Source organism: Anolis carolinensis, chromosome 2 (genome assembly GCF_035594765.1).
Source record: "Anolis carolinensis isolate JA03-04 chromosome 2, rAnoCar3.1.pri, whole genome shotgun sequence".
NCBI classification, from domain to species: Eukaryota; Metazoa; Chordata; class Lepidosauria; order Squamata; family Dactyloidae; genus Anolis; species Anolis carolinensis.
Window position 1 is genome coordinate 210378785 of NC_085842.1, and position 14663 is coordinate 210393447.

The following is a 14663-nucleotide window of genomic DNA, read 5'->3' on the forward strand; positions in this document are numbered from 1 at the left end:
GACAAAATCAATTCCTCCCCCCCCCCAACCCCACTAGTATTCAAATTTGGACGTATCAGGTATTTGTCCTCCCGGGTGAGAAGGGTGGTGTATAAATGCTGGAAATAAATTTGTGCCAAATTTGGTCCAGTAAATGAAAATACATCCTGCATATCAGATATTTCCATTACGATTCATAATAGGAGCAAAATTAGTTATGAAGTACAACGAAAATAATTTTATAGTTGGTGGTCACCACACCATGAGGAACTGTATTAAGGGGTTGCGGCATTAGGAAGGTTGAGAACCACTGATCTAGATGGTGTAATTTTTTTAAAGCAAAATTCACATTAACACAAACCAATCATAATCTTGGATAATGTTATCTCAAAAGTTATCTTAACATTTGGGGAGAAAAATTCCTATGGAAAATATTTAGTCTTATTTTTTGTGTTTTATATAAATTCACTACCCACAATGACTACTAGGAGCATCATTGGGAGTATTTGGGAGACTTGTGTAATCCCAGAAGGATGTTGTAGTTGAAAACAGTATTCCAGGCTTGATCAACCTGGAACAGATCTGCCTAGTTGATTCTTCCAGTAAAGCTCAGCCCAAATGGCATGGAGCACATAAATGGATCACGAGACTCCACAGAATTTGAGTAAGCCTGCTCCTCTGGAAGATTCAGTAGTCTGCCTCTCTTCCAATCAGTCTTTGCACAAGAGGGCTGTCATTCAAAGCCCTAACAAAATGATCTACCTCAGAGGAGACATGTGACTAGTTCTGTCAAAGAATACCAAAAGTACCAGTAGTTAGTTTCTTTTTAAGGTACAGTGGGGGAAAAAGTATTTAGTCAGATACCAATTATACAAGTTCTCCCACTTAAAAAGATGAGAGAGGTCTGTAATTGACATCATAGGTAGACCTCAACTATGAGAGACAACATAAGAAAACACATCCAGAAAATCACGTCTGATTTTTCATGAATTATTTGCAAATTATGGTGGAAACGAAGTATTTGGTCCATAACAAAAGTTCATCTCAATACTTTGTTATATATCTTTTATTGGCAGTGACAAATGTTTTCTGTAAGTCCTCACAAGGTTGGCCCATTCCTCCATGCAGATTCAGTCTTCCCAGTCTGGTGCAGGGCTACAATTTTGTTTCTGGTGTCTTTCGACAGCTCTTTGATCTTCACCATAGTGGAGTTTGGAGTGTGACTGCTTGAGGTTGTGGACAGGTGTCTTTTAATTAATTAATTAATTAATTAATTAACATACCGCACTTCTCCCCCAGGGGCACCCAGAGCAGTTGTAGGCCAAAGCCAGCACTTTGAATCATGCCCTGAAGCTAACAGGCAGCCAGTGGAGCTGCTTCAACAGAGGAGTTGTTGGCACTCCAGTTAGTAACCTGGCTGCGGAATGTTGGACTAGTTCCAGCTTCCAAACAGTCTTCAAAGGCAACCATACGTAGAGTGTGTTGCAATAGTCCAAACGAGATATAACGAAAACGTGGACCACCGTGGCCAAGTCAGGCTTCCCAAGGTACAGGTGCAGTTGGCGCACAAGTTTGAGTTGTGCGAAGGCCCCCCTGGCCACCGCCGAAAGCTGGGGTTCCAGACTCAGCGATGAGTCTAGGAGGACTCCCAAACTGCGAACCTGCGCCTTTAGAGGGAGTGCGACCCCATCCAGCACAGGCTGTAATCCTATATCCTGATCGGCTTTGTCCCTCTGTCTTGTTTGGATTCAACTTCAATTTGTTCTTCCTCATCCAGTCCGACACATCAGCCAGGCACTGGTTTACGATCTGGACGGCCTCTTTGGCCTCTGGGAAAAAGGAGGGATAGTTGGACATCATCCGCGTACAGATGACACCGAACTCCAAAACTCCGGATGATCTAACCCAGGGACTTCATGTAGACGTTAAACAACAGAGGGGACAGTACTGAACCCTGTGGGACTCCACAAGACAACGGTTGTGGGGGTTGAACAGCCCCCACAACACCTTCTGGGTACAGTCCTCAAGGAACGACTGGAGCCACTGCAAAACAGTACCCCCAAGGCCCATTCCAGCAAGGCGACCCAGAAGGATACCGTGGTCTACTGTATCGAAGGCTGTTGAGAGATCCAGGAGAACCAGCAGGGACACACTCCCCCTGTTCAGCTCTCTGCGGAGATCATCCACCAAGGAGACCAAGGACGTCTCAGTTCCATGTCCCGGTCTGAAGCCAGACTGTGCCGGGTCCAGACTGTGCCGGGTCTGAAGCCAGACTGTGCCGGGTCCTCCAAGAATCCCTGGAGTTGCGAAGCCACCACACGTTCCACGACTTTGCCCAGCAAGGGAAGATTGGAAATCGGCCGAAGGTTATTCCAATTAGTGGAATATACTGATAACAAGTTCAAATAGGTGCCATTACTACAGGTAATGAGTGGAGGACAGAGGAGCCTCTTAAATAAAAAGTTACAGGTCTGTGAGACCCAGAAATCTTGCTTGTTTGTAGGTGACCAAATACTTCTTTTCCACCATAATTTGCAAATAAATTCGTGAAAAATCAGACAATGTGATTTTCTGGATGTGTTTTTTCATGTTGTCTCTCATAGTTGAGGTCTACCTATGATGTCAATTACAGGCATATCTCATCTTTTTAAGTGGGAGAACCTGTACAATTGGTATCTGACTAAATACAGTAGAGTCTCACTAATCCAAGCTAAACGGGCCGGCAGAAGCTTGGATAAGCGAATATCTTGGATTATAAGGACTGATCAAGGAAAAGCCTATTAAACATCAAATTAGGTTATGATTTTACAAATTAAGCACCAAAACTTCATGTTATACAACAAATTTGACAGAAAAAGTAGTTCAATACGCAGTAATGTTATGTTGTAATTACTGTATTTACGAATTTAGCACCAAAATATCATGATATATTGGAAACATTGACGACAAAAATGGCTTGGATTATCCAGAGGCTTGGATAAGCGAGGCTTGGATTAGTGAGACTCTACTGTACTCCTCCCCCCCCCCCCCCCCACTGTACATGGCTGTTGCTCAAATACTACTTCATTATACTGTTTATAAAAGAACTAGCTGTGCCCGGTCACGTGTTGCTGTGGCGAAGTCTGGTGGTATGGGAAATAAAGTATTGAGGAATTGGTGGTAGTTAAGGTAAAAGGTAAAGGTTTTCCCCTGACATTAAGTCCAGTCATGTCTGACTCTGGGGGTTGGTGCTCATCTCCATTTCTAAGCCGAAGAGCTGGCGTTGTCCATAGACTCCTCCAAGGTCATGTGGCCATTGGCATGACTGCATGGAGCGCCGTTACCTTCCCTCCGGAGCGGTACCTATTGATCTACTCACATTGGCATGTTTTCAAACTGCTAGGTTGGCAGGAGATGGGGCTAACAGCAGGCACTCACTCCGCTCCCAGGATTTGAACCTGGGACCTTTTGGTCCGCAAGTTCAGCAGCTCAGTGTTTTAACACACTGTGCCATCAGGGGCCCCTTTTACACTGCCATATAATCCAGTTCAAATCAGATAATCTGTATTTTATAGGTAGTGTGGAAAAGGCCTAAGTGAGGCCTAACTCTGCCTGTCCCCTGGGCTGAGTGGGTTGCTAGGAGACCAAGTGGGCGGAGCTTAGCCTTCTAACTGGCAGCCATTGGATAAAAACAATTATTCCTCTCCCTCTAATTAGGATTTTATTTTTCTTCTGTTTTTGTTGTATGAACGTAGAGGCATAGATGAGGGGTTGTGTTGCCAAGTTTAGTGTTTCTGGAATGTGTGGTTTTGTTGTTTTGTCCTAGGCCGAAATTTCATTACCCTTTTATATATATAGATTACCATAAATCTTGGTCAGAATTGTGTATGGGAGTTCCATCCTCTTAAACCGACTTATGTCTATGGAAATTAGAATTGTGATGATACACAATGTCCATATCTAATAACTACATAGCAGAACCATCAAAGGGACTGATGCACAATAGGATCAATGCATAACACTCTTGCGAGTTTGTTTCACATCTTTGCCTCTGTTACGATGTATATGCAAATTTATGTTGAATGCAAGGTCATCTAGGATTCCAATTCTTCCTTATCTGTGCCATGTAAGCAGAGGTGGGGTAAGAAGGAATGGGGTTGAAAAATCTGAACGTTACATAATGCCAAGAAGTACTTTTATTTGCTTACCAATTTGTCATGAGATTCCCATTGGGGGTTGAAGTATTATGGTTTAAAATTAAACACAAATGGAGGTGTGTTATCAAATAAGGAATGAGGGCTTGCCTAAGGGACACAGCTAAAGAGGGATGCACACACAGACCTCCCTGGTCCAGCAAGGTATCCAACAGCTGTCTTCTCTCCCCTCCAGTGCACTGTTTAAATACCCCACTGTATAGCTGGAAAGACCCAGAGCCTCTTATAGGTCACTAACAACCGAACAGCCTCTGTTCCCAGGCGTACAGTTGAAAAGACGACACAAAAGAAGGTGGGAAGAAGAGGAGGGAAAGAAAAAATTAAGGTAAGTTCTTAAATGACAAGGTCTCTTAGCTTGCAGGAATGACCCTTGGATGACAGCTAGGAAGAAGCAAAGCCTGACGGAGCTAGCTTGCTAGAAGGGGTAAGGCTGGTCCCATTTTCCTCCTTGAACTCTTCAATTGTTGTACCTGGGGTTCATGATTGTGGTGGTTGCACTCCGGAACAATGGGTTGCTCATCTATAAAAAGAAGTTGGCAAAAGTTAATGATGTTTGGAGGTGTTGATGCATTTGGTCAAAATCCTGTTGTTAGAATCCCATGTACAGTAAACTCACTGAATCAATTAGAATTTGTTTGTGTCTTGACTCAAACACAGAATCTTACAGGAGCTAAGTTGCTATGCCATCACATCTTTTTTTTTGGCCGTTGTAGAGGTAGGAGTTCACTATTGACTATTCAACAACCCAAATTTCCTCCAGAGACTCACATTTTCTCAACTGCGGCCATGTCCTGGTCAGCGGAGAGCAGTAGACAAGCATCCGGTTATATTCATATTGCTAGGGCACAGCAATGATAATATCTGCAAGAACTTGCTGAAGACCCATATTTCTACCATGTTGCTTTTAGCTTTGAGGAAACAACTGGATGCATCTCTCTTGCTCCACCTGACAGGGGTTGCATATCAGGAAGCGTGGGACTGGACAGGAAACTATTATAATTCTGTCTTGCAGTTACATGTTCTCATGCCCACAGTTTCATATGCCTCAAAATAACATAAGGTTCTATGTAAACCAAAAAACTCTGGCCTTGGGAGAATAGGAATAAATGATACCAAAAACACTTCCAGAGCCTAACACATCACATAACAAGTATCCATAATTTTACAGTACACTAAATTTAATGGCTTTGAAATGCATTATGGTTCACTATGTGACCCTGGTTTGTGTAAGCAGGTATAGCTACTTGAAGGAGAATAAGTGGATACCTATTGCAGTGCTACTAATTAGTAAAAGTAAAGATTTCCTCATGACATTAAAAGTTTAGTTGAGTCCAACTCCGGTGGTGGTGCTCATTTCCATTTCTAACTCGAAGAGCCAAAGTTGTCCGTATACGCCTCCTAGGTCATGTGGCCGGCATGACTGCATGGAGCGCCATTATCTTCCCACTGAAGCGGTACCTATTGATCTACTCACATTTGCATGTGAAGAAGCTGGGGTTAACAGTGGGAACTCACCCTGTCTGTTGGATGCGAACCGGTGACCTTCCGGTCAGCAAGTTCTACAGCTAAGCGGTTTAATCCGCTGCATCACCTTGGCCTCGTACTAAATTAACACATACTAAATATTTAAAAGGGCAGCGATCTACCAAATGAATATTTAAACTAAAGGTGGCCTCAGGTCGGACAAAGGTTGAAGATTACTGCTTTGAGAAGCTTTGGTTAGAACTATGGGACAAGTAGTGTGTAAAATGCAGAACTCTGTGCACAGCTTCTGCGTTTCCAAGCACGTAGACTTCTGCTTTCCGGGCTTCACCACCAGTATTATGCCCTCAAACGGGTATTAAAGAAAGAGATAGGATTATACCATGAAGCCGCAGGCCAGTTGAACCCAACTGTCTCCTGGGTAGATAAGGAACAGATAGTGCAGGACACAGCCTTCTCTGTGGCTGCTCCCAGGCTGTGGAATTCCCTACATAGGAGGTCAGGCAGTTTGTAACAGTTCTTTTGTGACATATATTAAATAATCAGTTTCAGAAAGTGTACATTTGTGAAGTAGGTTGCATTTTAAAATGATTTCACATTTTTTTTAAAAAAGTTTTAAAAAGTGTTTTAATACGACGAATTGCTCAGTTGTGTGTTAACCTTTTATTATCAGGTTTTTAGCTTTATCTTTCTTTTAGTCTTTGTCATAAGTAACCTTGGGTCCCAAGCTAAGAGAGTGGCATCTTATAAATCTAATCAAATGAGCATCTGTGGAGTTGGCTTGGCCAAGGAAGAGGCGAACTGAGAATCTGGGAACACTGACCTCGTTCCACTTGGCACTTTGGCACTCCTTTTCAAAGCGGTTGAACTCTCTGCGGTCATAGACATCCACGACAACACGGTATCCCACAATGATGCACAACCCCAGAATCACAAGCCCCAGTGCTAGGCCCAGCGCTACCTGGAACGTCTTCTTAGTATTCTCTAAAATGGTGAAGAGAATGGAGATGAAGGAAACCTCCAGCTAGTAACCAACTTTTCCAGTAGATTCCTCATTTTTTTTTACTTCACTCAGTTCTCTTTTTTATGACCCTCAATCTCCCTCTAAACATTCCCACAATGCTTGCTACGTGTTAACCATGCCTGGAGTACTTCTTTATGTTAGGACTTTAGGGGTGATCTTAATATTAGACACCATGAAATAATAAATCACTATAAGACTTCCCTCACAACTCTTTGCCCAATAGTCCTCCCTTGCACCGGTCAGAATTTTAAAAATCTCAATTGCAGATTCAGTGGGCCTATGTTTGGAAGGCATGTACCTATGCGAGAGGACTCTGGGCATATGCCGAGTCAGTTCACTGCTCTTTAGATAAAAAAAAGGGTTCGCTCACCCAGAGGATGGGGGAAAGGATATCAAACTCTGTCTTCTGCCAGTTCAGTGATGGTCAGGTGGGCATTGAAATGACCTCAAAGCATGCAAGAAGCTGTTTTTCCTTATCTGTCTTTCTTAAAGAATCGTGGTAGTGTTTATAAAATAATATTCAACCATAGCTTCTCATCTTGCTACTCAGATGCAAGATGACTGTTGAGAAATAACCTCCTGTTCATTTTGCTTCAGGAAGGGACCTTTTCCTGAGGTTTGTGGACAACACATACCTCCTATTACTCATTGCAGCGCTGTAACTCTCCCTACCCACAAAGACCCATTGTATCCTCTAAGTCAGCCTTCTCAACCTTTTTATCCTGGAGGAATCCTTGAAATATTTGTGAGAAATCTCGCATAAAAATGATTGCATCTACAGTTCATATAGAAATTGTTTTTTCAGTCATAATCTCTTGCAGAACCCCAACTGACCTTTTAAGGAACCTAATGGTTCAACATGAAGCAGCTAAAAAAGCCAACGGGATTCTGGCCTGCATCAATAGGGGTATAGCGTCTAGATCCAGGGAAGTCATGCTCCCTCTCTATTCTGCCTTGGTCAGACCACACCTGGAATACTGTGTCCAATTTTGGGCACCGCAGTTGAAGGGAGATGTTGACAAGCTGGAAAGCGTCCAGAGGAGGGCGACTAAAATGATCAAGGGTCTGGAGAACAAGCCCTACGAGGAGCGGCTTAAAGAGCTGGGCATGTTTAGCCTGCAGAAGAGAAGCCTGAGAGGAGACATGATAGCCATGTACAAATATGTGAGGGGAAGTCATAGGGAGGAGGGAGCAAGCTTGTTTTCTGCTGCCCTGCAGACTAGGACGTGGAACAATGGCTTCAAACTACAGGAAAGGTGATTCCACCTGAACATCAGGAAGAACTTCCTCACTGTGAGGGCTGTTCAGCAGTGGAACTCTTTGCCCTGGAGTGTGGTGGAGGCTCCTTCTTTGGAGGCTTTTAAGCAGAGGCTGGATGGCCATCTGTCGGGGGTGCTTTGAATGCGATTTCCTGCTTCTTAGCAGGGGGTTGGACTGGATGGCCCATGAGGTCTCTTCCAACTCTACTATTCTATGATTCTATGATTCTATGAATAATGTCCTGGTAGAGAAACCCCGCTTTAAGAAAACAAGGAGAGGGGTCAATTTCATCATAATTTTGGCCTTTCTTGTTTTAGTAAAGGAAAACTGGCTTAACTTTCAAATGTGGGAATGAATCTCCATAAGGCCAATGAGTTACACTTTGCCCACAGCTTCCTCTGTATTCACAACAAACTAAGAGCAGCCATGCTCGATCAAATCAAAATCCTGTCCTTTCCATCCTGTACTATATGGCAGCCAGCAAGAGCCCTGCTCAGTTGTTGCCTACTTAGAATCATAGAATCATAGAGTTGGACGAGACCTCGTGGGCCATCCAGTCCAACCCTCTGCCAAGAAGCAGGAAAACCATATTCAAAGCACCCCCAACAGATGGCCATCCAGCCTCTATTTAAAAGCCTCCAAAGAAAGACCCTCCACCACAGCTCTCACAGTTAGGAAGTTCTTCTTAATGTTCAGGTAGAATCTCCTTTCCTGAAGTTTGAAGCCATTGTTCCACGTCCTAGTCTTCTGGGCAGCAGAAAACAAGCCTGCTCCCTCCTCCCTGACTTCCCCTTACATATTTATACTTGTCAACCATGTTCAAAATCACAGATGTTCCCACCTGTCTTTCTGTGTTGCCTTTCTACTCACCTGATTTGCTGTTCACTAGCAAGGTCACCTTGCCTGCCTCATCTTTCTCAATGAAGAAGGCGAAGAGGCTGCCATCTTCTGCCTTTGCCTGGCACCATTTCTCATTCACAGTGGATGCTGCCAACACTCTCACTGTTTGGTTGCAAGTGCTGCTGCAGTCCACACTTAGCAGCCCAGTTCCAAAGGCCTTACACTCTGCACAGACCCTGCCAATAGAAAGAGCAGCTCTCAGAAAACCTTCACCCATGTACTTGTCATCATTCAACTCAAGAGGGTGCATATGGCTGGAATCATGTTCATGCCTTATATCGCTTTTAAGTCACTTTTAAAAAAAAGGTAATGTAAAAAGGGATGTAAACAGAAGCCCTCTCACCCAAGAGATAAACACCCTGACAGTTTCTGGGCAACGCAGGCGCCAGATAGACAGCTTTACTCCCTAATGAGCCCAGCTTTCACTTCAGTCCTCATTACTGTTGTCTTAGGACCTCATCACATGGGGCTTTTTACCTGTCCTAGAACGCTGCCAAGATGCAGCCAGGTTAGAACCCACCAGAGTCCATCACATGAAGCAGGGCTACTTCCGACAGGGCTCTGTCCCAGCTTCATGCACACTGCATTTCAACAGGGTGCTAAGAGGCAGCCCAGAGAATTACCCGTGTTCTTATAGACTAAGCCAGGGACAGGGCAGGACTAAGCCGGGGACAGACAGGAAATGCCAGGGATAGTAAAGGGGTGATGTGGGGCGCTGCCCAATGGATTCACTCCACTGTCCAACAGATTCCCCTGCTGCCCTCCAGCTTATGTACCCCCCATGTGATGACGTCTCTAGTGCGTATAATCTCTGCTGCCATGCTGCCTCCTCCTATACAGGATCTTGACCTAAAACTTTAATTAGTCCCTGGGTGACAAATTAATTGTGTACAGCTTAAAGGAAGCACAATTAATGAATTGTAGACACTCTCAGAAATTGTAGGGAAACATACAGTGGGGGACAACGCTAGGGGTTGCCAGTTATGCTTTGGCCGCAATTACGGCAGTATCTGAGAAAATAGTTTATTGGCCAACTCTCTGCATTATCAATTACAAAGTAGATGAGGCATGCACTACTGAGATTTGAGCCACTTAACCTCTCCAACTTCACCTGCTCTTCCCAATCCATGCCCCAGTCTCACCTGTGCTCCTCGCAGGGTGTCTGACAGTTTGCACAGCGGCTGCAGTGGCTGTCAAACCATCCAGTATCACACTGACATCTGTTGCAGATACAGCGCCCATGACCACTGCATACAGTGCCATCCCATGTACAACCACTGGTATCCAGGCTACAATCACAGGTACTCCCGGTGTGGTTTCCAAAACATTCACAATTGCCGCACCTGCATTGCCCATTTCCTACCAGGAGGGGGAGAAATAGATTTCAATAAGCATCAAAACTTTCTTCAAAGAACTGGTCCACCATACAATGCATAGTAATAGATTTTATTCAGTCATGCTCTGGGCTGCAGGCATTGTAGCAGAGATCCTCCACAGCCCTTCCCATCCTGATGCCTTCACCTCCCATCAGCTCCAACCTTAGTGGTCACTATCCAGAAAAGATGAATTATGCAGTCTAAGATGTCTGAAGGGCACCCAAGCAAAGAAGGCTGCTTTCCAATACATTTTACAAACTCTTGAGCTAGAAACATGTTTTTTGAAAGGAAAGCTGAGTGTTTCACAAAGTGGAATATCCTTTTGTGTTCTTTTCATGCATTACAGCACACATTGTAATTGTAGTAAATCACTCAATACTGTACCGCAAAGTAGACTGCACATGACCCATAGAATACATTTACCTCCACAGAGCTGTCCGTTGTGCCGTTCACAGGCAGTGTTGTCACACTTGCAAAGGGGTCCACTTGCTGTGGCATGACACTGGCATTTCCCACACACACATTGTCCCTTGCCACTACACAAGGGGCCTGTGTCGTTCACATCTCGGCACATGGCTTCTGGATCAACCAGCTCCTCTTGGTTGCACTCGCAGAGCCGACCCACATGGCCATCTTGGCAGCTGGAACAATAGAAACGATTCTCAGGAATGATGGAGCCAAATAAAGTTGTTGAACTGAATTCTGGGTTTGCAAAGCCTCATCCTAGCCATCTCCCCACTTCTTCGGGTTTCCTATTGCTCTGTCACAGTGGTCCTCAACCTGTCAGTCCCCAGATGTTTAGCCTTCAACTCCCAGAAATCCTAACAACTGGTAAACTGGCTGGGATTTCTGGGAGTTGTAGGCCAAAGCACCTGGGAACCCACAGGTTGAGAACCACTGTGGTTCTCAACCACAGAGAACCCCCTTTGCACCAGCCCATGGAAAAGGATGGTGGGATTGCTGCTCAGTCACATCCAGATGGCCACCAGATTCAACATCACTGTTTTAGGGCAATCCCCCTTTTTTTTAAACCAAAGAAGCCTAGTTGTCTTTTTTCCCTCAAGCCAACTAGCAGACAGCATATCAAGGAATCTGAAATACAAAGAGTAAATGGAAATGCATTTGGTCCTTTTCAAAAAGGAAAATATGATAACTAACATAGAGGAGGTGAAGAATGGGATTGAACAGAACAATCAATTCTTAACCCAGCACAAGGAACAGTGAATATCTTTCAAATGTGAGAATGCTATGTTTTAAGACAGCTATCGTTCCTTGTCATCTGCGAGTTGTAGTATGCAACTGCCCTTTGGAATAGACCAAAATATATTGGTGTGCCTATGTTTCTTTCTTTGTGAAATTTCATCCAAAAATGGTTAAGGCACTGCTGAGTGAAGTGGGTTTTAAAAAAATTTCCAACCACAAATTCTGATACATTCTGATTGTACTGTTTTTAATTATAATTATGCTGTTATGTGCCTATCTATTGTCCCCCTTCCCCCATTATACAGAATGAAAGAGGTTTTGTAAAAGTTATGAAAAACACATACCAGCAGACACCACAGGTAAGATTGCCATAGCCACCAGAACAGTGGTCTGCATAGAGTTGGGTATCCCCACATTGGCATTCACATGCTGTCTCCAGCTCTACCTGCAGCTCCTCGCCCACTCCTAGCACTCGTAGCACAATCTCTTGGGGCCCAGGTAGGCAAGTGGTGGCCTTGATCCTCACTGTGAATTGCACCTACAGAAGACAAGCAAATGATATGAAAGGGTCCCCAGTATTAGTATTCATTGTTGCTTCAGGAAAGCCCAACCTCACCTATTGTAGACTCCACCCACTCTAAGCCCAGTCCTTTCTGGAACTAACTTGAAATGACTCCCTAAAAAAGTCTCTAATAACAGGGATCTCCACCTTCCCACAGCTAACGTGGCTCATCTTCCCTACTTTAGATGTAGGCAAAAGGGAAGAAGAGGAAATCTGAAGCATGAATTGGAAAATTTGAAGCACTTCAGCAAGGAGCTGTGGACACCAGTGGGTCTGGGCATTGATTAACAATGTCACTTGGTCAACGAGAGACTGGTGATGGGCATTTTCCCCCACTCATCACAAAATACTTCCCCACCACCACTGGCAATGCCAATCGGTACAGTCCTGGTCCAAAGACCAAATATCTCCCCTGCAACCATAAGAAGACATCAAGACTAACACTCACCAGTTGGTTGATGTGCACGCCAAAGCATTCCCCACCTTCTGTGTGCCCGTATGTTTCTGAGTCACCACAATGTGAGTCATAAGCAATCGAGACACCAGGAGGCAGATCTGAAGTGTGCTCCAGATTCACAGTGGAGGACAGGCTCTGTGTAGAGAACTACAATTAGGATCTGCCTGACCAACAGAGAGCTCTTCTTATACCTTATACTTATGCAGCACGTTGGCCAGCATGATACTGCTCTTATGAGCATGCAATATTTGCTCATTGGGTCGCTTTCAGTAAATTAGTAATTAGTAAATTAGTAAATTTTTTCAGTCTCAGAAAAAAAATCACATTGGGCAATTTTATATTGCTGTGATACTAAGTGTGTGAAACGTACTGCACTTTAAAGGCCAGCTGGGCACAAGTTGTATTACTGGTACTACAGGGGACTTTTGGTATCTACTAGAGTCTGGTTCCAGGATCTCCCATGGATACCGATAACCTTGGATGCCCAAGTATACGTTGGTGTAGTAAAATGGTGTCCCTTGTATAAAATGGGGAAAACAAGGTTTGCTTTTTGAAAAGTTCTTTTTCTTTTTTCTTTTTTTTGTGGGGGGGGGAGTATTTTCAAGCTGTGGACGGTGGAATCTGTGGATGCAAAGTTGTGGACCCAGAGAGTGGACTGCACTACTATCCACAATTATAGTATTGTAAAGAAGATTTAAAAAATTACTATAATGCTCGAGTAGACAGAGCAAGAATGAGGAGCTCTGCTCCACCTGAGCACCCCCCACACACACCTGAGCAGTGCTATCTTCGTGGGCTCTTGATCACATGAAGCCAACTTGACATTAATTAACAATAATAAAAAGTCTAAAACAAGTGCATTTCCCCAAGGTCTGAATCAAGTGCACCACCACTGTAAATAAATCTCGTATTCTAGGCTAGATGTTTCTAAGAAGTACCTAAGATACCTAAACAATCTGATAGAGTGAAAAAATGTTTTCCTGGCTCCAGATGGAAGACAATGTGGGGAAGTGGACCAAACAAGAGACCAGCATTTGTTGCGGAAAAGTAGAAGGACTGTTTCAATGGCTTTTTAGAATGCACATTGGAACACTCCAGAGTAGGAGTAAGCAAATTTGTAGCCTTCCAGATGTCGGTAGGATTCCAGCTCCTTTTAGTCCAAGCCAACAGTGAAGGATCATGGGAACTACCAACCAGCAACATCTGCAGGGCCATAAGTTTCTCACCCCCACTCTAGAAAAAAAGTCACATTGGCTTGCATGCCTATTCATCCTCTGGTCCTGGCTGTGCTCTATGGGGCTTGCACGGCTTTCCCCACCTCCCAAAGGCAGCCCAACTTGCTATCTCTAATCCTCCTCACATTGTAGGAATCCACTATGAGCTGCACTATATTGCTGGAATCCTCTTTCAGTTCCCCGACCACTGACTTGGGAATTAACTTGCTCAGCTCCTAGAGAGAAAAGGAAAAGGAGAGAGTAAAGATATGCCCATATCATCAGATATCCATCCATTTCTTTCCCTTCTAGCTCAGCACTCACCTCATACATTGGGAGCCTGGAGCCAGTGACAGCAAATATGGGTTGGATGTTGGATTCAGAAAGCACCTCAGCCAAGTGCCCAACTGAGGGGTAATCCTGCAAAGAAAACCTGAAACAGCTTCAAGGGGAGTCTTGATACCCATTAGAAGTTGAAAAAGTGTCTTCAGAAAAGCCATTCACTTCTTTTCATGAGTTATCTTTTTGTCAACAATTAGAGCTTTATTGTAGAGACTACAATAGTTCCAGAATCATGACTGGCTCAGAAAAAGATGCAGTACTGCCTGGTCAGCTACTCAGCAATAGTCAATCAAAAGCCTTATAATACATTTCTCCCTCTGCCTAATCCTCTTTCCCCATCAACTTTCCCCCCTTTTCTGTCTTAATCTGTAAAGGTAACCATGGCCATCATTATGTCTTGTCTTGTCAAAACTGCTACAGTGATCCATGCTGCATGTGGCCATATGTAGTTCCAGAACAGAAATGGAGAGAAGATGCTTGCCTGAGATGCAGGAAAAAGTAGTAAGAGCACATAAGATTTGGAATGACGAGGAAGAGAAAAGAAGAGCAGCAAAGCCACGAGATAATCCCAAACACCAAAACAGAGTAAAGCATACTTGTATTTAAAAACTCTAAAATCAGAACAACACTTTGAAATCAGGGAAATTCCAGATATGAAACAATCAGGGCCA

At 44.0% G+C, this 14663-nt stretch overlaps 1 protein-coding gene across 1 annotated transcript in view; it reads right to left on the reverse strand.

The window, feature by feature from the left end:
- Positions 1 to 4136: 4136 nt before the first annotated feature.
- itgb7 (integrin subunit beta 7) overlaps positions 4137 to 14663 on the reverse strand; it is a 40961-nt gene continuing 30434 nt past the window's right edge. The window contains exons 8-16 of the mRNA XM_003216720.4: positions 13975 to 14070; positions 13797 to 13886; positions 12428 to 12571; positions 11762 to 11955; positions 10638 to 10855; positions 9981 to 10197; positions 8809 to 9014; positions 6478 to 6638; positions 4137 to 4692 (exon numbers count right to left, since the gene is read on the reverse strand). Of these exons, the coding sequence (XP_003216768.3) occupies positions 4630 to 4692; positions 6478 to 6638; positions 8809 to 9014; positions 9981 to 10197; positions 10638 to 10855; positions 11762 to 11955; positions 12428 to 12571; positions 13797 to 13886; positions 13975 to 14070 (1389 nt within the window). The 3' untranslated portion in view covers positions 4137 to 4629. The remainder of the gene's footprint in view (positions 4693 to 6477; positions 6639 to 8808; positions 9015 to 9980; positions 10198 to 10637; positions 10856 to 11761; positions 11956 to 12427; positions 12572 to 13796; positions 13887 to 13974; positions 14071 to 14663) is intronic.